Here is a 26,620-nt window from a genome sequence, read left to right as displayed (position 1 = left end):
AGGCATGGGCAAGGACTTCATGATTAAAACCCCAAAAGCAATAGCAACAAAAGCCAAAATTCACAAATGAGATCTAATTAAACTGAGGAGCTTCTGCACAGCAAAAGAAACTACCTTCAGAGTGAACAGGCAACCTACAGAATGAAAGAAAATTTTTGCAATCTACCCATCTGACAAAGGGCTAATATACAGAATCTACAAAGAACTTAAACAAATTTACAAAAGAAAAATCAAATGACCCCATTGAAAAGTGGGCAAAGTATATGAACAGATACTTTTCAAAAGAAGACACTTATGCAGCCAACAGACACATGAAAAAATGCTTATCATCACTGGTCATCAGAGAAATGCAAATCAAAACCATAATGAGAAACCATCTCACACCAGTTAGAATGGTGATCATTAAAAATCAGGAAACAACAGATGCTGGAGAGGATGTGGAGAAATAGGAACGCTTTTACACTGTTGGTGGGATTTTAAATTAGTTCAACCATTGTGGAAGACAGTGTGGCGATTCCTCAAGGATCTAGAACTAGAAATATCATTTGACCCAGCCATCCCATTACTGGGTATATACCCAAAGGATTATAAATCATGCTACTATAAAGACACATGCACACGGATGTTTATTGCGGCACTATTCAGAACAGCAAAGACTTGGAACCAATGCAAATGTCCCTCAATGATACACTGTATTACAAAAATGTGGCACATATACACCATGAAATACTATGCAGCCATAAAAAAGGATGAGTTCATGTCCTTTGTAGCGACATGGATGAAGCTGGAAACCATCATTCTGAGCAGACTATCACAAGGACAGAAAACCAAACACTGCATGTTCTCACTCATGGGTGGGAATTGAACAATGAGAACACTTGGACACAGGGCAGGGAACATCACACACTGGGGCTTGTCGTGGGATCTGGGGTGGGAAAGGGATAGCATTAGGAGAAATATGTAATGTAAATGATGAGTTAATGGGTGCAGCACACCAACATGAGACATGTATACATATGTAACAAACCTGCATGTTGTGCACATGTACCCTAGAACTTAAAGTATAATAAAAAATAATAATAATTCACTTCATGCGTTGGTAGTCTTTTGGGTTGAGAAAGTCCAGTAACAAAATAGATTTTGTGTTATTTGCCAACAGGATATGGAGCAAGTTAAGAGAATTAGATCACAAAGGGTTAAAATTGTAAGCTGTTTCATTTTACAAATGGAAAGAATGAGGTACAGAGAAGTTAATGCCTTCATCCAAATCACATGGCTTAGAATAGAGACAAAACTAAAGCTAAACTAACATTCCTTGGTTCTTGGACCTGATACTATGAATAATAATACAACCTACATTTATATAGTGCTTTAGAGTTTAAAAAGGACTTTCAGATACATTATCTTCTTTGATCCTCAGAGTCATCTTTGAGGTAAGGCAAATATTATCCCTGATTTACAGATGAGAAAACAGGAGTGGGGTGAAGCGAGGTGGTAGAGGATTAGGCTCAAAGATATTAAGTAACCTCCTAAAAACATATAACTAGTAAAGTATTGAGTAGGGAAGAGGATTCAAGTCTTTTGTCTATAAATTATACACTAGATCACAGTATATTGCATAGGACTGTGAATTAACTGCAAGTTAGTGACAAGAATTTAACTGTTTATTTTTATTCTTTCCTTTTTGCAAAATAATACATTAAAATTATATGATGGCCGACTTCAAGGAAGTTGAGTTGATAAATTAAAATATTCCCTGAGTCAGTTTTCCAGTGTTTCAAAGTAACTTTCAATTTTGATACATGAGTCATTCTACGTACAGTGAATACATTTCCTATAATGGTATATGTCAGCTTACCCAAAATGGGGTGGAAGGGGTGTGGTGGGAGGGTAAAATTTCTGATGAAAGGAATAAAGGCCGTCATTTGGTACTTCAATTCCTGGAGGCTGGTTCAAGTCCTGGGCAATTTACTAGGTACCTAATTTGTGCTAGGGATTCTGAGGGCTACAAAATTTTGATAAGATGTGGTTGCTGCTCCTTGAGAATTTTACACCCTGGTTGGACTATCCAAATCAATAGGCATAAAACATTATACAAAAAATACTAAAGTGGTGCAGTTTATAATCCATAGAAAAGAAGATCAGTAGGGCTAGAGTAGCTAGAGATTGTCTCATTACACTGAAAGTGGCAGTATAGGTAGTGGTAAAATGCACAAACTCTGGTGCTAGATTTTTTAACTTCAATTTGATTTTTACTACTTACTCTGTGGCCTTAGGCAAGTTATTTTAACCTCTTCTGTGCCTCAGGTTCCTCACCAATATTATACAATTATTGGTAGGATTAAATGAATTAATATGTTTATAATGTTTAGAAAAATTTCTGGTACCCAATGCTTTATATGGGAGTAAAACATAAATAAAATAATTAATAATCTGGATCCACAGGAAGGACTGACAAAAGCAGGAAAGGCTGAAGCTAGGGAGACCAAATGAGAAGCTGTTGCAGTAATCTAGGCTGGGGTGATGGAAGATAAGGAAGATGTAACAGATAAAAAGCTCAAAGGAAAGATGGGCTCCTTTGGAGGTGGATTGCAGATACAGAAGAGGAGGAAGAGCCTGAAATGTATTGTGGTCTGCATTTATCCTCAGATGAACTCTTGTGAAGTTAGGTCAATTCTGGGACCTTCGAGATCATTTAGGGTTTGCTGGGCCTGTACTGAAAAAGACCTGAAATCCTTTTAGGCCCTAAAGAGCTCTTCTGGATCAAGGGTAACACAGGATTACAATGAGTAAAGCATAATTTGCATTCCCTGGGATCCATCACTGGCCGGGGAATTCTTTACCCTGAGATTGACTAAGTACTCTTAGAAGACAGATCATAATTCATAAATAATTAAACGTGGAAATTTCAGACACTGCTTAGCAATGGATCACATATTTGGTAAGGATTTTAATAGAATGATTCAATAATGGATTGTGTATATATATTTAAAATTTGTTTTTCATATGAAATCTATACAGTGAATGGTATGGTGCTATAGATGTTTGTTTAAGCAAATTCCTATGGGCTCATCATAGATTGACTTAAGTTCTCATGTGTTCAGAGTTTATAAGTTGTATCTACCATTTACCCCATTTACATAAGGCAATGGACAAGTCTATCACTCTTCTCTGTCTCTTACACACACACACACACACACACACGAGCACACACACACTTTCCCATGTGCTTTTAACCTTCAAGTGGAAGAAAAAAAAGGGCATACTTAAGATTAAAGCAATACAGTGTTCTTTGTGCTTTTGATTGCACATTTTGCCTGGCCCAGTACTACTCAGTGTAATTGTCATTTCTCAAGGAAGGTACCCACATTTCCACATTAAAACTAAAACAAAAATAAATTAGATATCTTTGTTATACTCTCTCATACCATCCTGTGGTTCTTCTTCATGGTACTTATTGTACCTTTTCACTAAATAGATAGGTATATATAATTTAATGTCTGTGTACCATGTATCTCCAATGCATAAAATGATGTCTGGCATGAGCTGGATGGTCCCTGGATAGCCTTGGCCAACCCAGTCTCTTCTTCTTTTTCTTGCCTATAGTTCTCAAAATAACTATAAAGTACATTGGGTATGCAATATCCTAACATAAGGAAGAACTGCCTGAAACAGCTTGGGTCTTATTCCTGTCTCTCCTTGAGTTAGGGAGAAACTGCCCTGTACAGTCTGGTCTTGGTTCCTTTCACCTCTGGAAGCAGGATGTCATTAAAAACTTTTCTCAATTATTCATATTACTCCTGAGGTATAAAACCCAGGGTAGACATCCTTTAGGGGTCCCTCAGCTGTGGTACAAATGGGGCATGTGCAGTCAAGACTCCATCCACCCTGGGTAGATTTATTGAGCCTTGGGGAACCAGCTCACAATGGATCCAAAGGCTTCTCCTGTCCCTTGCTTACTATCTATAAGTAATAAATCTGCTTCATATAACTTGTTGTATGTGTGTTCTCATTGAACTCAGGCAATAAATAAAGCTGCAGCCCAAAATGCAGTGGGCAGAAAGATTTGGACTCCTATTCCTGATGGTTGGCATAGTGATGATTTTGCTACCCTCCACACAGTGGGAATCTTCTCTTTGGGTTACTTATTAGTGAACCTGCTTCACAACACATAGGTGCTAAGCACATATTTGTTTAATGAACAAAATGGAGAGGAAAGCTAGCATTTACTGATCACCTAGCACCATGCTAAATATTTTATATGTAAACTCGCATTTGTTCTTCACAATAGTTCTGTGAGGAAGGTATTATTACTATCATTTTAAAGATGAGAAAACTGAAGTTCAGAAAGATTAAGTAGCTTTTCTAATGTCACAGAATTATTAAATGGCAATGCCAGAATTCAAACTGAGGACTGTTTGACTTCAAAGCTAATGCTCTTCACTCTACTCCATAGTTTCAATATCTGCTTAATGTAACTTCTCCATTGAATCTGTGATGTAAAAATATGCCTGGGGGTAATATTAAAAAGTGACAAAACAAAGGAATGAAGCAGAATATTCAAAGCTTAAATAGCTCCACATCAATTTCTAATATCTAATTATCACAAAGAAAGTTGGACCGTAAACAACTATCCAAATGTATTTTTGTAGGCTAGCATATTTATAAATCATGGAGTCAATAACACAGCCCTTGACTTTTTAAAATAATTATTTTATTTTCCATAATTTAAAAAAGTTAATGTAATATATACTTCTAACTTAAAAAATGCAGAAGTATGAAAAGTAAAACCCCAAATCATTTACCCTGTCACCATCCTACTCTTCAGTGGTAACCAGAGTTAACAGTTTGCTGTGCTGTGTCCATGCTTTTATTGTTTCTGAAAAATTATCAGCTATTTTTATTAAAAGACTGATATGATATCAGTTGGCAGTTACTATGACAGGGAAACCAGGAGTAGGTAAATGTTTTCATTTAGTGCTTGTGTTCTTAGAGGATGTTTCTTTGTAATCATTGATATTCAGGGTTCAAAGGGTCATGCAGAGTTCATGTGATCCCTCCAACTTTAGAAGACTGTTTCTTAAAGAGTATCTGCACAGCAAAAGAAACTATCAACAGAGTAAACAGACAACCTACAGAATGGGAGAAAATATTTGCAAACGATGCATCCAGCAAAGGTCTAAGATTCAGAATCCATAAGGAACTTAAACAAATTAACAAGTAAAAAACAAAACAACACCCCCGTTGAAAAGTGGGCAAAGGACATGAACTGACACTTTTCTTTTATTTTTTAATTTTTATTATTATACTTTAAGTTCTAGGGTACATATACACAACGTGCAGGCTTGTTACATATGTATACACGTGCCTTGTTGGTGGGCTGCACCCGTTAACTCTTTGTTTACATTAGGTATATCTCCTAATGCTATCCCTACCCCCTCCCCCACCCCACAACGGGCCCCAGTGTTTGAGGATCCCCACCCTGTGTCCAAGTGTTCTCATTGTTCAATTCCCACCTATGAGTGAGAACATGTGGTGTTTGGTTTTCTGTCCTTGCAATAATTTGCTCGGAATGATGGTTTCCAGCTTCATCCATGTCACTACAAAGGACATGTACTCATCCTTTTTTATGGCTGCATAGTATTCCATGGTGTATATGTGCCACATTTTCTTAATCCAGTCTGATAGACATTTAGGTTGGTTCTAAGTCTTTGCTATTCTGAATAGTGCCACAATAAACGTATGTGTGCATGTGTCTTTATGGCAGCATGATTTACAATCCTTTGGGTATATGCCCAGTAATGGGATGGTTGGGTCAAATGGTATTTCTAGTTCTAGATCCTTGAGGAATCGCCACACTGTCTTTCACAATGGTTGAACTAGTTTACATTCCCACCAACAGTGTAAAAGCCTTATTATTTCTCCACATCCTCTCCAGCACCTGTTGTTTCCTGACTTTTTAATGATCGCCATTCTAACTGGTGTGAGATGGTTTCTCATTGTGGTTTTGATTTGCATTTCTCTGACGGCCAGTGATGATGAGCATGTTTTTCATGTGTAACAGACACTTTTCAAAAGAAGACATACATATGGGCAACAAGCATATGAAAATATGCTTGATATCACTGATCATTAGAAAAATACAAATCAAAACCACAATGAGATACCATCTCACACCAGGCAGAATAGCTATAATTAAAAAGTCAAAAAATAACAGATACTGGTGAGGTTGTCAGGGAAAGGAAACATACACTCCTGGTGAGAATGTAAGTTAATTTAGCCACTGTAGAAAGCAGTGTTGAGATTTCTCAAAGATTTTAAAACAGAATATCCATTTGATCCAACAATCCCATTATTGGGTATATACCCAAAATAATATAAATTATTCTACCATATAGACATGTGCATGCATATGTTCGTTGTAGCGCTATTCACAATAGCAAAGGCATGGAATCAATCTAAATGCCCATCAATGGTGGGCTGGATAAAGAAAATGTGATATATATGCATCATGGAATTCTATGCATTCATAAAAAACAATGGAATCATGCCAGCTGCAGCAACATTGATGTAGCTGGAGGCCATTATCCTAAGCAAATTAATGCAGGAACAGAAAACCAAATACCTCATGTTCTCACTTATTAGTGGGGGCTAAACATTGAATACACACAAGCACAAACAAGAAAACAATAGACACCGGGGCCTACTTGAGGGCAAAGTGTGGTGAGTGGGTGGGGATTAAAAAACTACCTATCAATTACTATGCTTATCACCTGGGCAACAAAATAATTTGTACACCCAACTCCTGCAACATACAGTTTACCCATGTAACAAACCTGCACAGGTACCCCCACAAACCTAAAATAAAAGTTGTAGGGAAAAAGAAAACTTTATTTCTTCTTCTATTCTTTTCTTTGGTATATTTATTTATTTGTTCTAATATGAATCGAGTGCTTACAATATGCCAGGCACTGGGAATACCATGGTGAGCAACACAGGCAGGGTCCCAACTCTCATTATAGGTTAGAGGGAAGACAGAAGTGTACAATTTTAACTCATGGTGATCAATAGTATGACAGAATGTGATTCTTAAACTTCAGAGTGTTGGGATGCATGTTAAATTTGCAGAATGGCCCTACACCAAATCCACTGAATCAGAATACCTGGAGGGTGGATCCCAAGAATCTACATTTTAATAAGCTCCACAGGTGGTTCTAATGTGGATGTTGTCTTTTGGCAGTTTGTAGAAGAACAGGGTGCAAAGGAAAGTGTATGGTGGGCAGCTTTGACGTCTGCAAAAAGTTACATCTAAATTGAGATGAACAACAAGTAAGAATTAACTAGACAGTTGAAAGTTGGGGGTTGGGAGGTAAATAAGAGCATATCAAGAAGAAAAACTTGCCTGAATATGAGAGAGAGAGAGAGAGAGTGCCTGCACTCAGAAATTGAAAGAAGTTTAATATGTCTAAATAGTTGAGGGTTTTTTTTTTTAACTTATTTAGTTATTTTTAAACTGACAAATGACAATTTGTATGTATCTATGGTGCACAACACGATGTTTTGATATATGTATATATTGGAATGATTAAATCATGCTAATTAACATATCCATCACCTCACATCCTTCTCATTTTTTTGTGGTGAGGGCATTTAAAATCTACTCTCTTAGTAATTTTCACATATACTATACATGATTATTATTTATAGTTAGCATGCTGTACAATAGATCACCAGAACTTATTCCTCCTGTCTAACCAAAACGTTTTACCCTTTAAGCAACTCCCCATTCCCCACCCCCACATAGAATTTAAGGTGGGTAGGGGGCAGGAGAGTGGTCGACAAGACGCCCCCCATGGAGAAGGTAGTTCAAGATGGTAACCAACACTGGTACCATAGGGATCTTTAAGACTTAAGGGAGGTGTGCAGGAGAAGGAGGTCAAGAAGATTAAGAAGGACCATTCAATCATTTTCTGTCATATTCTTGGTCAATTAGCTATTTCTTGTTAATACACATGTATTTATATATTATATACATACATATATATATTTATATATACATATTATTCTCTCTCTAAATATAATTCATCTACTATGTACCCACAAAAAAAAATAAAATAAATAATATAACAATCCCTTACATTTGCACTTTCTTATACATTTTTTCATCTGAATGGATCCCCACAAAAAATCTATGAGGTAGATTGGGCAAGTGTTATCATTTCCATTTTACAGATAAAACATCTGAAGTTCATGTAAGTTAAGGTTCTTAAGATCTCAAAGTTACTAAGAAGCACAGAGCTAATTCTTTACAATTTTTTATGTTTGTTATGTTTTGCTTTTTATTTTGCTTTCGCCCAGTTCATTGTTCTTCTACTACCTCTTTCCATATTTGACAGCATCTTGAATTCTGAGATTATCCTACAAGATTTTATATACTCCAGCCAACTGAAGGCCATTACAATGTTGGGAGTATCATCACCATAGGTGACAATTCAAAAGGTCTCAGGTCAATTTAAGCAGGACCCCATTTGTCTTCACCCCTCGCTATGACAGACAACTCTAAATATTTTTTGTAATAGAAAGGCTCATAGATGAAAAGGAATGTCTTCAAGTATACGTTGCTAAATCACTAGCATCTAATGAGTACTTATTAACTAAGCACAATATTTACAGTAAAAACCTTCTCGATAATGTTTCAAGATATTACACAAGATAGTTTATGGCTATGATTTTTCAAGTTCCAAAGTTTAAATGAAGCAGGATTCTCTCATCAACCACCATTAACATAAACTCCATTTCTGGAAATGCGGTTCCTCTAACTTTGTTTCCTGCTATGTTGGATGTTTCCTAATAATCCCAAAGTAAACCAATTTCTCAATTTCATCAAACTTGTTAGCTCTTTTTGGTCCCTTTCATCCCAAAATTATATTCCTCTGAAAAGTTTTTAAATTTCCCTCTCAATTTCTCCACAAATATCACTTCTTCATTGGAAGTAGAGAAAGACTGGCATTGTTCCTCTTTAGGAGCTGGGATTTCCTTCTAAACTGGGGACATTCCAGAAAGACAGTATGTAAATAGTCAAAGGTTAGTAAGATTTGTGAGTACGAATAAAGGGAATATAAACATTTCTCTGGGGTCACATCTGTAGTATCTGCCCCATTTCACCTCAGCCATACCCTGGAGAGACAAGCTTTCTCAAAGTACTAGCACAGGGACAGGGATATTTGAAGAGACTGAAACAACAAGATTATAGTAATATTTAGTTGGGTTACTAGGCAGTTTAAAAGGAGGACTATTTGAAGGAGAAAAAGAAGGATTTAAATTAAAGTTCTTAATAGTTAAGACTCAAAGTGAGAACAAGTTACTTCATAAATATATCCTGAATTGTCCTATTCTAGTACTTGAACTTTTTTTTACTTTAGCCTTTTATTTGCTTAATTTAAAAATACACTAAACTTCATTACTCTTGGTTAACAAAATAAAATAAAAATACTTAGATATTTTAAGTTTCATTAATTGTTACTAATGGTATCCAAAATCCTTTTTAAGGATAGCTTTCTCCACCAGTTTCCTCTGATTCTCCTTAAAATATTTGAAGAGCTAAAGTAAAACCAGATTTTTTAAACATAAAAAGTATGCTCTAACTTGGCATTCCCTGACTTATATATCAAATGCAAGGTATTTAAAGCATCTTAAATAGGGCTGTTTTCTAGGCATTGTCAATTGATATTTTTACAAAAAGTCTCTAGAGTTTCCAAGAGATATTTAAAGCAATATTTATTTTAAAATGTATTATACAAATATGTTTCCTGGAACATTGTTTAATGCCACAAAATGGGAAATAATTAAAATGCACATCAAATATGAGCTTGATTAAATAAATGAAAACATACACTTAAGCAGTGAATTGACAGCATCTGATTCAGAGCAGTGGACTCTGGAGTCACACTAGTTCTGGATCTGGAATCTGGCTCAATCATTTTGAAGGTTTGTAATCATGGGCACACGATGTCTACTTTTTCCCCAATACTTCAGTTAAATAAAGTTGCTTACCACGCACCAGCTTTGTATTTACGGTAGCGTATTTGGGGGCATGAAAGTGAAGGGATGAGGATCACATGTGAGCAGAGGTGCTGGAAGAGGACAACAGTGACAGGAGCTGCACCCACGCACTGTAGCTTCTCTAAGCCTCAGTTTACTTACCTGTGAAATTGGGGTCCTTATGCCTAATTCATTGTGATGAATAAATGGGATTATGTATAAAAAGCATTTGCCATAGTACCTGGCACTTGATTAATGTTCAGCATTGCCTCAAACAGCTTGGCACATAGTTAATGTTTAATAAGTATTTGTTGAATGATAATAGTTTTTTGAAATATTATAGGTAATGCTATGGATCTGTGGAAGACTAATGATAAATATATGTGTATATTTGCTTATAAAAATTTGTTTAATTAACTTCAGTTGACAAAATTTGTATATATTTATCATGTACAACATGCTATTTTGAAGTATGTATCCATTGTGAAATAGCTAAATCAAGCTAATCAACATGTATTACCTCAGATTCTTATCATTTTTGTGATAAGAACACTGAAAATCTACTCCCAGTGATTTTTAAGAATACAATATATTTTTCAGTGAAAAAAAGATAGTAACTATGACTCCAATTTTATTTAAAAATTCATTCTATATATTTAAAAAGAAAAGAGTAGAAGGATAGTCACTGAAAAGTAAATAGTGGTTATCTCCAGATATGATTCTAAGCAATTTTTCATTTCTATTTTATGTGTTTTGCAAGTGACCTAAATGTCTTCCAATCTTCTGGAGTCACTTATTTTTGTAATAACAAAATGTCTTGAGTTTCCATCCCAGGTAACAGGATTTATTCTCTTTACTCAGCCTTCCTTCTCCAGGGCTACCTTCTTCTTATGAGCCTGTTCATGAGTCAGTCCAGGCTACAGTCCCTGGGTTCAGTTCCTGTGGCTGTTGTCCTCTTTCAGCACCTCTGCTCACATGTGCTCCTCATCCCTTCACTTTCATGCCCCCAAATGCATTACCGCAAATACAACACTGGTGTGTGGTAAGCAACTTTAAAGTATTGGGGAAAAGATAGACGTATTTCCATATAACACAAAACAGGAAACCATTTAAACTGAATGTTGACTTCTTAAAGATAACCTTTTATTGGCTGTTTTTTGCCCTAGGCCTCAGCCTACTACCAGTTTTGCCAGGTTCTGCTCCTCATGCCAAGAGCTCTGACCTTACATTTAACCCCTCTTCTCTTGGTTCCTGGGATCCTCAGCCTCTTTCTCTAGACTGCACTCTGGGGAAAAAAAAAAAGTTAAGTTCTTCTTTTTATTTGCAAAGCAGTTTCATTCTCAGCCCTTATTCCAGACTAGCCCCCAGATCCATCTTGCCTTTCACAAAAGGTTACTGTTGGATAACTTTTATAAACAAAAAGTCTTCTGTCCCTGATCTCCACTCTTAGCTAAGCAAAGAGACAGCAAAATCAAAGAGATAGATTTTCCCTTAATTGGAAATTCGCTGATGATATCTGGAAAAGAAGAAGATTCAAATTCTTGAGTGTGTTTTTTTCCAATTACAACAAACTCTAGAGGTAATTTTCTGTCAACCTGTCATAGGTATCTTCTACAATGAACATGCATTCTTTAATAAAATATAATACAGTAAATATTACTTTAAAAAGTAAGTGTTGCTTATGGATGAATGTCTCCAAAGCACTTCAAGCTCTTATTTCAGAACCTACCCCATTTGTCAGCTCTGTTCCAGTCTGGCTCCTTGCTTTAAGGTCTCCTTCCCCTAACCTTTCCTTTTCTCTCCCTTTCTCGCTCTCTTCCTTCCTGTTTGAATCTTACAGAGGTACCAAAAAAGCCTATGAACTTAAAAGGGAGAGAAAAGACAATATTGGCTCTGAGGTAAGGCGATTCTCACAAATTTAAACTCTGCTTGCTGTAGATGAAGATTATACAAATGCCTTTCTTAATCACAAGTTTTTATTTAGATGAAACCAAGCTGGAGTTGTTACCAGTGGCAAATCCATGTGGGTCTACAACAACCCCAATTCTTGCCTCCTCGGAAGAAATAATTTGACTGAGGGAAATAAGGCAGAAGGAGAGACTGAGGCAAGTTTTAGAACAGGAGGGAAAACCCCACCCCCCAGGAGTTCAGTAGGCTTAAGCAGATTCCTGCTGAGAACCTGTAAGAATCTGCATGTTCTGGGGTTGGAACACTAGGCCCCAGTGGTGTGGGTTTGCAAGTGGGATCTTCTGACCCATGGATTGCACAGTTCCATAGAAAAAGCACAATTTCCCTGGCTGGGTAGTGCACTCACTCACTGCCTCCCTTGGCTGGGAAGTGGGGGTTCCCCTTCCCCGTGTGACTCTCAGGTGGATCACTGCACCACACTGCTCTTCCTTCTCTCTGTAGGTCACACCAGCCTTCTGATAAATTTTGATGAGAGAACTTGGATACCTTAATTGTCGGTGAAAGAGTCACATGCTTATTATGTTTTTTTTAAATAGGAGCCCCCAAACGTCAGCTTCTAGTCGGCAGTCTACTGTGATTCTTAATAACTTTACAACTTTCCTGCTTTTTAAAGCCTTTAAGTTCTAGGTAAGGCCTGGGGACATGTAAAGTTAGCCATGCCCTCTAGCTATGCTGGAAGGAGTCAAGCCTTATTTGCACTTCTTTCTGGTGTCCTAGGCTCCACACTTAGCACATAATTAGAATCACTTACTTACCAGGTTTTTCACCAAAAGTAAAATTGTCTAAGAGTTAACAGTGTAACATATATTTACAACTACTGGAAAAGCAGTTTTACATGCAAGGATGCAAGGTGTGTAAGGAATGTAGAATGTGCTTTTGGTAAAAGATCTTAAGAAGACATGGGAATGTGGATTTTTTTGGCCTAATTTAAAGGGTTAAAGAATTGTTTTAAGCTAGATAGGATAAAGCTAAAGATTTGGCAAAGTTGTGGAAGGTTCGTGAAAGATTAACCTTGTAAAAGAAATTCTGCATGTGAACATATTAGCTAAAATTAAAGGGGTATTACTCAGTTCATCTGTAAATTGAACATTGGAACAAAAGCACAAGATGAATTTCTTAGAGCACTGTTCTGCTATTTGACAGAAAATTGTAAAGGGTTATAAAAGTTTTATAAGAATCCTACCTTATGGTCAAACTGATTAAGACTATAGATGTGTCTATAAGATTTTATTAGGAACTGGGTTTGACATCAATAGTACACTAATGCAAAGGTAAAATCTGGCTTACTTTAGACTGCATTTCTATAAATGTGTTATTGGTACGCATTTCAAAGTTACGCAAACCTCCTGTAATTCTGATATAACTTAGTATATGTTATGTTAAATTATTGTGTCCCACAGAGGTAACACATTTCCTTTTCAATTTTGTCTTTGACTCTTGCTGCCCTAAGACTTTTTGTTATCCACAGACAATTGTTGTCTTGTTTTTATCCTCTTTAAAATGTGGTTTTATAATCAAGCTATAGAACTTTAACAGTTGCTCTCAAATGCAGGTTTCTGATAACTTTGGAGATTGTGACATTAGAATACAGGAAAACACTGTCAGAACTCTCATGGACATGAATGTTCATGAATATCAAGCAGAACAAGACTGCATGCAGTGAACAAACAGAAGACTGAAATAATCCTTTAATGACTTTTTGCTTAAAATGTTGCTGATCCTTTTTTTCAGAGTCAAGAAAACATTTCTTTTGAGCTATTTAGAGCTTTTAACAATTGAGTACAGTATACTCTTATAAATAAAATTTGGAGCATATTAGTTCCTCTCTACCTGGTTTCTCAGTAATTTGGAAACTACTTGTGAATATTCTTAACTTATAACAATACAGTTATTTTTATAAGTGCAATAAAAATCTGTTTTCTTTTGTAATAGGACACAATTAGAGCCATTAGTTATTTTACCAAATCTTTGACTGGAACAGCATGCTTTCTTTTAAGAAATCAAATGTAACTTAGAGAGCCAATAAAAGTCCCTTGTGAAAACTGGCCTCATACCTTGTATACACAGTCCCTGTACATGGTTACTAACCTGTGGTAAGTAAAGAATGTCACTTTCTGACAGGCCCAGGGACCCCAAGTTATCTTGGGGTCTCAAGAGGAGAGGAATTTACCCAACTCATATGGTATTTGATGGCACCCACCTATGGCTGGGCTTAAGGTTTTAAAAAGTCTTATCTGAGATTTCTTATGGAACAAAGTTCCATCAAAGCCAATTTTAAAAGGGGCTTATATGGCATATATTCTTGCTGTGCTTTATGCAAATAATCAAGCCAAGTATAATAAAACTAAAGCTGATTTTGCAAAACAAATCAGTCTTATCATGATTTGTTTTTAATACAAATGAGGACAGGAGACAGAAAAATTATGTTTAAAAAAATAGTATACCTATGATTAGACTCTAGATTCATCCAGTTGTTTTTGAGTTTTTGTCTGCAATTTAGACTAATCCTGCTTATTCTTCTGAATCAACTAGTGATCTCTGCCTGCAGCTCAGAAGAAACAAAAGGGACGGATAATGCAAAAATGTGGATCAACACTCTAATTCTGGGCACATATTGAAATCAGCTAGCAACCCCATGCACCTAACTCTTAGCAGGCATGACTACAGCATGTTGGTAGCCTCAGGATTTTTTGGAGCTATCTGCAGCCTATTATTTTGGTTTGACATTCTTCCAAATAATAACCTGATTTGTCTCCTCTTGCCTTCAGGCCATCACACTCCAAATGATTCTCAGTGAGGGATATCGTCCTCTCAATATTCAAGAGTCACCCTTTTACAGAGAAACCCTAGACTACCTATCAGTGGGACACGACAGAGGCACAATTCTACCCCTGTCTCCCTTGGACCTAGCTAGATACCACTTTCACTAACCCATGGAGCCACCCTGCCCTGACAGGTAGCAAGAGTCCAAGACTCACAGAACCACCACCACCAGCCCCGCACTGTCAGAAGGAAAAAGGAAGCAGTTACAGAAGACTTACTTTCATTCATTTTCCCCAAAGAATTAGGGTCTTGAACTCTTGATGGGGGAAATGTTATAGTAGGTAGTCAGGCAGACATGAGCAGGGCAGGAGAGCCCCCCTGACCAGGAATGTCAGGCCACCATCAGGTGATGGTCAGGCAGTTGTTAACTGTTTTGCTGACATAATAATTAGTCACAGCTGGCACCAGGAAAGGCAGTCTCCCTATAGATAGAAAAACCTGAAACTGGTGATCAGCATCTTCCCAATAAGATCTCAGGAGTTGGGTGAGTGGGCTCAAGCATGCACATTAAAAGGCAAAATGGCAGAATCTAACTGGTATATGACCCTCGAGGAATATTTGGCTGGTAAGGGAAGAATGCCTCAAGTGAGCATGCATACAACTCCAGTAAACACACTGCACATGCAGCCCCTCCCAAGCGGTAGCAGACCACTGTGCATGTAGACAGCCCCGCCCAATGGAAGAATCGGTGGAAAAGGGACATAAGACCCCAGAAGTAAGCCAACATATAAAGCCCTAAGTCAAAGGTCAAACCGTGCGCTTCATCCCGCAAGTCACCTGCTTGGCCCTCTTCCAAGTGTACTTTACTTCCTTTTCTTCCCGCTCTAAAGCACTTTTTTTGAGACAGAGTCTCACTCTGTTACCCAGGCTGGAGTGCAGTGGCACGATCTCAGCTCATCGCAACCTCCGCCTCCCAGGTTTAAGCAATTCTCTTGCCACAGTCTCCTGAGTAGCTGGGATTACAGGCACCCACCACCACGCCTGGCTAATTTTTTGTATTTTTAATACAGACAGGGTTTCACCATGTTGGCCAGGCTGGTCTCAAACTCCTGACCTCTATTGATCTACCCTCTTCGGCCTCCCAGAGTGCTGGGATTACAGGCCTGAGCCACCGCACCTGGCCTCTAAAGCTTTTTAATAAACTTTCACTCCTGCTCTAAAACTTGTCTCGGTCTCTTCTTCTGCCTTATGCCCCTCAGTCTAATTCTTTCTTCTGGGAAAGCAAGAATTGAGGTTGCTGCAGACCCTTACAAATTTGCTGCAGGTAATATGCTTTGTTGTCTCATGATTTGGATACATTCTGCTACTAAAAGTATCTGGATTTTACTTAGCACCTACAGAAAAAGGGGATTGTACATATTATGGATCTCTGAGGGGTGGCTTCATATGTTATATTAATTCAAAACATTTTGCTAGAGCAGACAATGCATGTACATTTTGAAGTTTTAGAAAGAGAATTTCAGAAGTCTTGGCCTACAAAACTCACTACCTAAACTAGATCTTTAATAAAATAGTATGTTAAAACTAAAATTAGGCTTTTAAAATTTTTCTGTTAATATCTGGAATAAAGAAACTTCAAATTCAAATAACATGTATACTTTTATGAAATATAAACAAGCTTGCAATATTACTTAGATTTTTGGTTCCTACACTGGATAACACTGCCGCCTTGTGGCAATGATAGACTACTGAAGCTTTTTAAAAAATAGTTTTAAAAACTATTTTCCCTGATGGTGTATCAATTAAAGTGGATTTTTGAATGTTTGATGGAGCCAGTCTTATTCTGAGTTTCCAAGATGGGACAAATTGTTCTAATAAGGAACTTTAAGCAAAAATATATTTTGTGTATGTTCCCTTAAAAACACAAATGCATTATGTTCAAACCAAATATTATTTTAAAATAACAAAAAACAAATATCTAAATAGTCTTCAACGCATGTAAAGAAAATGCAAAATAAACTCATTAACCAATTCTAGGTTATGAAACTGCATTTTTCTAACTTTACTTATTAAAGACATCAACCAGAAACCTATTACTTGCCTCTTCCTCCAAGAAAGCAAAAGACAAACTTCATCCATTCTCACAATAAATTATGCAAATTATTAGATTTTGTAAAGTAAACAGCAAAATTACCTCATCTCTTTGCCTGCATTTCAGAAGAAAACAAAATAACTGGGTTTTCCTTGTTTTGTCTGGACTTTTAGCTGTGTGACCTATGTCAACTTACTTAACCTCTCTCGATCTGTTTCTTTACTTGAAAAATGGAGATAGGACTATCTCCTACCCCATTGGATTGTTATGAGGATTGGGTTAATACAAGTGTTCCTTAGAACCATGCCTGACACTGCAGAAATAATTCACTAAATATTAGCTCTTGTTTTCATTATAAGGTAGATGAAAAGCAGCAACATACCTACATCTAATTTGTATTAAGCTTGACATAATTCTGCGATGTGATTTGATTTGCTTGTCATGCTAAGAAGATGGGCTCTCTAGGTACAATTTATAGCTAGCATAGGCCTAATAGTGATTGGGCTCTCTAGTTTAAATTGAACGCTTCTATCTATGGGATGGGCCTTGGATACCCATCCCCATTTCTCTGTTTACTACACGTGGGGAACTGAGTTAACTTAAACTCCAGTTTATTGATAAAATGGGGAACAACGGTACATACATCATGGGGTTATTGTGATGATTAAGTGAGATAATACATGGGTAAAGCCCTTAGCACAGCTGAGACTTAGAACAGCCTCAATCAAAGTTCTCTGGTATATTTAAAAAATAAACAATATTCCATCTGAAACAATATTAGAACCAGTTATATAATATACATTATTCAGGAAGTAAGCCAGCTGTTAAAATGATGGGAGAATGAATCCTGCAGAGGAGGAGAGGTACAAGGACAAAATGCCTGACCTCACAGATATGAGGATGGAGAATGAGTAGAATGTGTTTTAAGAGGCAGGACAGAGTAATAATAAAAAGCCTGGAAAGACAGATCTGGGTCTGAATTCAGGCTCTCCACCAACTTTTACGAAGCCTTGGGGAGGTAACCAAATCTTTTGAGTCAGTTTCCTCAGAATTGGGGATAATAGTGTTGATATGGATTGAATAAGAAAATGAATCGTACATTCCACTAAGCTTAGGCCATAAAAGAACTCAGTAAATGTTAGCTGTAGTTATTATTATTACTATTATTTTTGAGATGGAATTTCACTCTTGTTGCCGAGGCTGGAGTGCAATGGTGCGATCTCAGCTCGGCTCACTGCAATCTCCATCTCCTGGGTTCAAGCAATTCTCCTGCCTCAGCCTCCCGAGTAGCTGGGATTACAGGTGTCTGCCACCATGTCCAGCTAATTTTTTGTATTTGTAGTAGACGTGGGGTTTCATTATATTGGCCAGGCTGGTCTCGAACTCCTGACCCCAGGCGATCCACCCGCCTAGGCTTTCCAAAGTGCTAGGATTACAGGCGTGAGTCACCAGGTCCAGCCCAGCTATTATTACTTTTAAAGACGTATTATCTGCATTCCAGACTTGAGCACTTCACTGGGACTGGTTTCCAGTGTAAGTGAAAAATCAGGACGGAAATAGGAATTGAATTATTTGAGGAATGGGATGTAGGGAAAGGGAGGGGAGTTGGGGCAAGTTTCTTTGAATTGGCTAAAACAGCAGGGACTCTTGAGAGTGCCAAGCATAAGCTCTGAGACTCTTTCCGGCCTCTTGCTTCACCATTTTAAGCTCTTAAGAGAGGATGAAATAAAGTTGTCAAGCGAGCCCTGCTTTGCCCCTCCCTCACCACGCGGGGGAGCACGTAGGCACTTTGATACTGGCATTGTGACTTCGGCACTATGATGCAGTGACCATGCAAGGGCAGGCTGGTGGTTATACTCCTCCAAGATCATTTTCTTCTTCCCTTTACTTCCCCGCTTTCGGCAGGGAAAGGCCAGATGACAACCTGAAACTCAGCCAAGCTTGCAGCTGTGGTCGCTGGTGAAGTCAACTCCAGCAAATCGGAGGCATTAATAACCTTCCTGAGGTGGTCCTCTCCTTTTCCAATTCCCACCTTGATAGCGGGGAGGGGGTATCTCAAAGTGGGCGAATCAAATTGAGAAGAACTGGAAACAGCCAACAACCTCCCACCACAGCACTACAGTTAAGGGATCCTGTTCCATCAACACAGCCATCAGCCAATCAGTTGTCTGCCAACTCATCATCTGCCACCCCATCCTTAGTCAATCAAGCAGGAATCAACAGGGCATGAACCAATCAGGCACGAGTCAATCAAGTTTATCAGATTCGAACCAAACCAGCATAAACCAGCCAAGCACAAGCTCACTTGGTATGAACCAAATGGACATGAACCAACAGAGTACAAGCCTACATGAAATGAACCAAGTGGACATGAAACAACCAAGCATGAGCCAAGCTGGCATGAGGCAATCAGGTACAAGCCTACCACACATAAACCAACCTGGCATGAAACAACCAGGCACGTGGCAATTAGGTAGGAGCCAACCAGGCAGGAGACAACAAGACATGTGGCCACAAAGCCTGAACCAACTATTCCTGAGCAAAGCAAGCATAAGCCAACCAGGCCCATCTCAATCAGGCCCCAGCCAATCAAGTACTAACCAAGCAGGCAGGAACCAATCAGGTATAAGCCAAACAGTGACGTGGCAACTAGACAGGCAACAGTCAGGTAGCAGCCAGCCAAGCATGAGACAAGTAGGCACCAGCCAATCAGGCACAAGCCAAATAGGCATGAGCCAAGGAGTCACATGGCAAACAGGCCTGAGCCAACCGGTCCGGAGCCGACCAAACATGAGTTCACCAGGCATGTGGCAACCAGGCATGAGCCAGCAAGTCCCCAGCCAACTAGGCATGAGACAACCAGGCACTAGCCAATCAAGAAAGAACCAAACAGGCATGAGCCATCCAAGCAGGGGTCATCCAGGCATATGGGAACCGGGGCCGAGTCACCCAGGCCGGAGCCAACAAGACCTGGACCAATTAGTACTGAGCCAACCAGGCCTGAGTCAACCAGGCAGGAGCCAGCCAAGTGTGAGCCAAATGGGCATGAGGCAGACAAGCATGGATTATTTTCAAATAAGACCTGCAGAGGCTGGAGACTGCCCAGAAATTTTGCGACTGATTAAAGTAAGCCCATTTTTATTACACGGAGCCTCAGGGCATTAGTGTAGGGCTGAAAGAGTAAGAGAGGCATAGTTGGGGTTCGAATTCTGCCTCTGCTAGTTATGTGTACATAACCTCTGGTAGTTACTTAACCTCTTTACTCTTCATTTTCTGCATCTAAAATTAAGATTATGACAATATATATCTCAAAAGATTGTTGTTATGAGACAGTAACATAAAATGATTACACATAAATTGCTTGGCATATAGTAAGGGGCTCAAAAAGTTATAGGGGAACCAATTCCTGGAAATTTTAGGGACTGAATATGTTCTGTTTCCTGGGGAAATTTTAACTTTAAAAGAGTATCTTAGAGAAAAGAAATGCTTACCTTAAACAAATGACCCACCAATGATAGAATTTCATATTTTGGTGGCTAAGATTTTAGGGTAGGGAGTCTCATTGCTTCTAAGGCCACACCTACTTGTTGAAACTGATGATCAGCTAACCCAAAAAACAATAGTCACATGCAACAAATTTTCCATACATTCTCATTGATCACTGAAGCCCATCCACAGACAGCCCCCAGGAGCCAAGCAGCTGGGTTACATATTTCTCATTTAAATGTTTATTTTAATGGCTTCCTTGGAAATCATTCCAGTTAATTAAAGGGAATAAGATATCTAGTAGTTCACAGTTACTGTGCTGAAGTTCTGTGGTGCTGAAAGCACTCATTTGTGTGATGGACAACCTGCACAATTCCATATAAAGCGGTAGACTAAGTTCTTTATGGAGTAAATATGTGGCTGGAGCAAGGCACAGATTATAGATATGCAGACCTCATAAGTGTTTTGTAATGAAAATGTTTTAATATCCTCACTAATATATTTAAATCTTGTCTAAATCAGGCCAAGTTTGTGTTCCCTTTGGAGAGTGTGTTTTAATGGCCAAAATAAAATACCCATAGTTTTCTAGTGAAATCCACCTGTTGAAGTGATTCTAGGCCTAGTTACAGATATGTAAGAACTGAGTTATCCGTCGTTTTATGGCTTATATTCTATTCCATTTCCACAAATTCTTACATCATTTCTCTAACTGGCATTAATCTGAATGATTAAATAATCTATCAAAATACTATGCCCAACAGATTATTACAGATTCACATTCTTCCAGGTGGTAGAAAACATTTTTAAAAGAGTTTTTTGTAGTTCTAGCATCTGACACCTGGTTGGCAATTAATACATTTATTATTGAATGACGATCTCTTTACCTGAACAAATGTACTTTTCCTAGCTTTCCAAACAATGCCCATTGTCATCACCAAGGGAATAATACATCACTAGATTACCCCATTTCAATGAAACTATCTGTAGGGTTTCTGGCCACATTTACTTTTTAATTTGTCACATGTATCTGATAATATGTAAGATGTTTATTGGGAGTAATTTTAATGAGTATTCATTGTGGAAAAATAATAGAAAAGCTAAATTACTTACTGTCTCACATACATGTATATAATGATTAATTGGCTTTGAGTTTTATGCTCTTCTTAATATTTTATGTCCATTTGTCCTAACTCCTGTTCATTGCTAAGTTTGCAAAACAGTCTCTCTTTGCAGAGGAGTTTATTAGCGTTTGTAATCACGGCAATTGCTTAGCTGAATATAGTGCAGGTTTTATTGACTGTTCCATTCCAAGTATCCTCTGTATGAACTCATTTTATACTATTCTCAATCACCACGTCACAGCATTATTTGGGAGCCTAGTCGTTTCATTGCCAGGCAGCCATAACTTCTTGCTTACCAGAATTTCTAAAGCTTTTTATTGTGGTGGTCCCTAAAGTGTGGTTTTGGATCATTGGTGAACCACAGATGGTGCTGAGTAGTATTAATATTTTATTTTTGTTCATTGTACAAACATTGAATGCATATTAGGGGACGATTATACACCAAGTAGTATAAAAGATATAAGGATTCTTGGATTACAGTCTCTACCCTCAAGGAGCTTACAGCATCTTAGGGGAGGTATCAACATAAATATTGTCCTCCCTGATCAATCCATTCTTTACACAGCAGTCAAAATGCTTAAAACTCCATTGAGATTCTGGCTGTCTTGAGAATAAAATACAAACTTCTTACTAATGCTCTATGTAATCTGGTCCTTGCTGTTCTCCTGTATTTTAAAAGCTTATTTCCATTAAAAGTTTAATGCAATTCCAGTCAAAATCTCCAAATTTTCACATAGAAACATTTTAAAAATCCAAAAAAGAAGAGTAATGAGGGGAGATGATCTATACCAGATATTATAAAACTGTAAGTAATTAAAATACTATGGTAACTAGTGGAAAGATAGATCAGTAGGACAGAATGGAGAGTCCAGAAGTTCTCTTAAGTATGCAGTCAGCCTTCTGTATCCATGGCTTCTGCATCTGTAGATTCAAACAACCATGGATTGAAAATATTTGTAAAAATTGCAACTATACTGAACATGTACAGACTTTTTTCTTGTCATTATTCCCTATGCAATACAGTATAATTATTTACATAATATTTACATTGTATTAGATATTATAAGTAATCCAGAGATGATTTAAGGTATATGAGGGGATATACATAGGGTATTGCAAATACTCTGCTATATAAGGGGCTTGAACACTCTCAGATTTTGGTATCCTGGGGCTGAGGGAGCAGGTCCTGAAACTAATCTCCCATGGATACAAAGGGATGACTGTAAATGAGGATGTAGTATATGATAAAAGAGACATACCGAGTCATCCAGGATGGGTTATTCAGTAAGTGCTGTTGGGACAATTGGGAGGAAAAGATAAAGGTGAAATTCTACCTAACTTCTTACACCAAAAAAAGTTGAACAAATCAATTATTAATATTATGATCTTAAAAAGAAAACGAGTGAATACCTTTTGCTTTCCAAGCATGAGATATAAACCGTGAAGGAAAGACCCTGAATATGTAAAAAAAAAAAAAAAAAAAAAAAAAAAAAAAAAAAAAACATGACATAGTAAAAAGCCACAATAAAAAAGCCTCAAGTTAAACTGGCAAAAACATCTCACAGGCAAACACCAGAGAGACTTCTCTGTAAAGCCTATGAGCTTCATAATACATAAACTTTATGACAGCTGCCTTGAATGCTCAGTAACATTTTTTGCTTTACTTTCCAGTTTCTGGCTGCATTCAAGGTTACTAATCTGGATAATTGACATTCATATGTGTGAGGTGTCAACATAGTTAATCTCTCTCTCTAATAATATTTATACATCCTTTTGTTGCATTACTGTTTTTGATTTTGTTTCTAGATGACTGGGATTAAGTCTGACTAACTTTTAACACTGCCCAGGACATCACATGTCAATAAATGTCTAATACAAATTTTATGATGATTATCATCTTAATAATTTATTGCTAAATCATAAACTGAAGGTTTTATCTACTTTGACAGGAATTGGCTGCCTGTGAAAGCATGCTAGATGCAATGGCGTTAACAGCAGCTGGTAAGATACTTTGTGGTATTTTCAGAGCAAGAAAAAGAAGCACACAGTACTACTTAGATATGTGGAAGCTATTGTTCTTGGTACACAAAGATGACACCATTACTAGCATGTACAGGACATACATTTGATAGCTTTGTCAGAGCTCCACTATTTTATTGTCCTTATTTTTAGTACAAAATCGATACTTAAGAGCTCTTACACCTTTACAGCTGCAATAGTCCAGCTGGTTTTCAGAATGTAAAATGAGGAGCGTTACTAGTCAAAAAGTATAATTTAACACCCAGTATGTTGGTAGTAGCTTGATATAATGAAATTGATAAAAGCAAAACGATTTAAAATATTTTTAAAGTATTTACTACATGTTGATAGCAAGATTAATAGAATAGGCCAGTGATTTGTGAAGGATTAGAACATTTTAGGGAGTAGATATGAAGATGAAAAGATTATTAATGTATATAAAATTAAAAATGGCAAAGACTAGGTGAAGACAGTTATCAAAATCTAGAAGAACTGATGAAGGATAACTCCCTGAAGTTGAATACTTCAGAATGCATGTAATAAACTGAGAACATTCTACCAAGGAGATAAATGGTTTCACTATAATACTGGGTGACAGATTCAGAAGGAAGTTCTGGGATGTTTGTGGAGTCTTTTGTGCCATGCCCTAACAAACGAGTCTTAGTGCCTCGGTCAGAAATAGAACCCTGAACCGCATAGATCATGGATCAGTCGTCTTATATGATGATACTTATGTTCTTATACTTGACAATTAACACCACTAGAATGTTAACTAAATAGTAATTTTGTTGGCTTAAAAGAAATAGTAAGAAATACAAAGTTGAAAGTAATGTACACTCTATGAAAGCAGTACTCAAACTGAAGCAGCATAACAAATTGAGCATCCCTAACCTGAGAATCTGAAATCTGAAATGCTCCAAAATCAGAAACTTTTTGAGCACTGGCATTACACTCAAAGGAAGTGTTCACTGGAGCATTTCAGATTTCAGATTAGGGATGCTCAACTGTTGAGTATATAATGACATATTTTAAAAATCAAAAATATATCAGACATTCAAAACACTTCTGGTCCCAAGAATTTTGGATAAGGAATACTCAATCTGTACTATGTTGAGATAATGTCCCTACACTATTTCGTTGTAGTTAGAAAAATACTGCTTAGGGTAATATGTAACAGTCATAACTAACAAACAACAAAATACTTTGTATACTCCAGCATCCTGCCTTAGGATTTCAGTATATATTTAAATTGCAGTAATTTCATAATGTCCTCAGTCCTGTTTTTATCTTAAAATGTCCTTATGTACTTGTATAGAGGCCAGTGAGAGATTTGATTTTTGTTTACTCTTACCTATTGTTACAAACTTTTAAAAAATGTGATTAAATTCACATATCATTTTAACTATTGGTAACTGTATAATTCAGTGACATTCAGTACATCCATTGTTGTGCAACCAGCACCACTATCCATCTCCAGACCTTTCCATCACCCAACTGAAACTCTGTAATCATTAAACAATAACTCCCCATTGCCGACCTCCCTCCCCCTAGGCTCTCATAACTACTATTCTACTTTCCATCTCTACCAATTTGCCTATTCTAGGTACCTCATATGACTGGAAACATATAATATTTGTCCTTGTGTGTCTGCCTTATTTCACTTAGCATAATGTTTCAAGTTTCATCCAAGTGGTAGCCTGTATCTGAATCTCTTTCCTTTTCAAAGCTGAATAACATTCCATTGTGTATATATATAATGTGATTATATATATATATATATAACTTTGTTTATCCTTTTATACATTTTGGCTGTTTCCAAATTTTGGCTATTGTGAATAATGCTTCTGTGAAACATTGGTGTACAAATATCTGTCTGAGTTGCTGCTTTCATTATTTTGGCACATACCTAGAAGTGGATTGCTGGATCATATGATAATTTTTTTTTTTTTTGAGGAGTCTCCATACTGTTTTCCACAACAGCTGCATCATTTTACATTCTCATTAGCAAAGCACAAGAGTTCTAATTTCTCCACATCCTCATCAACACTTATTTTTGTTTTTTTGTAATACCCATCCTCGTCTGTATGAAGTGCTATCTCATTGTGTTTTGATGTGCATTGCACTAATGATTAGTGATGTTGAACACCTTTTCTTGTGCTTATTGACCATTTGTATATCTTCTTCGAGAAGTGTCTATTTATGATCTTTCCACATTTTGGAATTGAGTTGGTTTTTTGTTGTTGTTGAATTGTAGGAGTCCTTTATATAGTCTGGATATTAATCCCTTATCAGATGTTATTTCCAAATACTTTCTCCCATTCCATGGGTTGCCTTTTTGTTCTTGATATTGTCCTTTCACATACAAAGTATTTTGTTTTTGATAAAGTCCAATTTATTCATTTGTCATTTGTGCTTTTGGTGTTATATCCAAGAAATCATTGCCAAATCCAATGTCTTGAAGATTTTCCATGTTTCCTCTAAGAGTTTTACAGATTGAGCACTTATGTTGAGGTATTTGATCTATTTTGAGTTACATTTTGTACATGCTGTGAAGTTAAGGGTCCAACTTCATTATTTTGCATATAGATACTCAGTTTCTCTAGTACTGTTTGTTGAAAAGACAGTCCTTTTCCCCATGAATGGTCATAGCACCCTTGCCAAAAATCAATGGATTAGATATGTGAGGGTTTGTTTCTGAGGTCTCTCTTCTGTTCCATTGGTCTATATGTCTGTCCTTTTGTCACTACCCTACAGTATTAATTGCTGTAGCTTTGTAATAAGTTTCAAAGTCAGGAAGTGTGAGTCCTCCAATATTATTTTTTGTTTTCAAGATTGTTTTGGCTCTTCGGGGCCCCCTGGAATTCCATATGAATTTGAGGATCAACTTTTCTGTTTCTGTGAAAAAGGCTGTCAGAATTTTAATAGGGACTGCATTAAATATGTTGATCATTTTGAATAGTATTGGCATCCTACCAATGTTGTCTTCCTATGCATATATAGGTTTTTTTTTTTAATTTCTGTGGGTCCTTTCCAGTTTCTTTTTTTTTTTTTTTTGGAGACAGAGTCTAGCTCTGTCGCCCAGGCTGGAGTGCAGTGGCGCGATCTCGGCTCACTGCAAGCTCCGCCTCCC

General features: G+C 37.3%; 1 protein-coding gene across 1 annotated transcript in view; it reads left to right on the top strand.

Annotated features, from left to right (window-relative positions):
• Positions 1–26,620, top strand: part of SATL1 (spermidine/spermine N1-acetyl transferase-like 1) — a 64,268-nt gene that overhangs the window by 19,128 nt on the left and 18,520 nt on the right. Inside the window, exons 3-4 of the mRNA XM_011927272.1 lie at positions 19,014–19,990; positions 23,421–23,472. Coding sequence (XP_011782662.1) covers positions 19,014–19,990; positions 23,421–23,472 — 1,029 coding nt within the window. The remainder of the gene's footprint in view (positions 1–19,013; positions 19,991–23,420; positions 23,473–26,620) is intronic.

The sequence above is a fragment of the Colobus angolensis genome, unplaced genomic scaffold (assembly GCF_000951035.1).
Source record: "Colobus angolensis palliatus isolate OR3802 unplaced genomic scaffold, Cang.pa_1.0 Scaffold705, whole genome shotgun sequence".
Lineage (NCBI taxonomy): Eukaryota > Metazoa > Chordata > Mammalia > Primates > Cercopithecidae > Colobus > Colobus angolensis.
The sequence above is the reverse complement of the archived record's forward strand: the minus strand, read 5'-3'. Positions and strand labels throughout refer to the sequence as shown.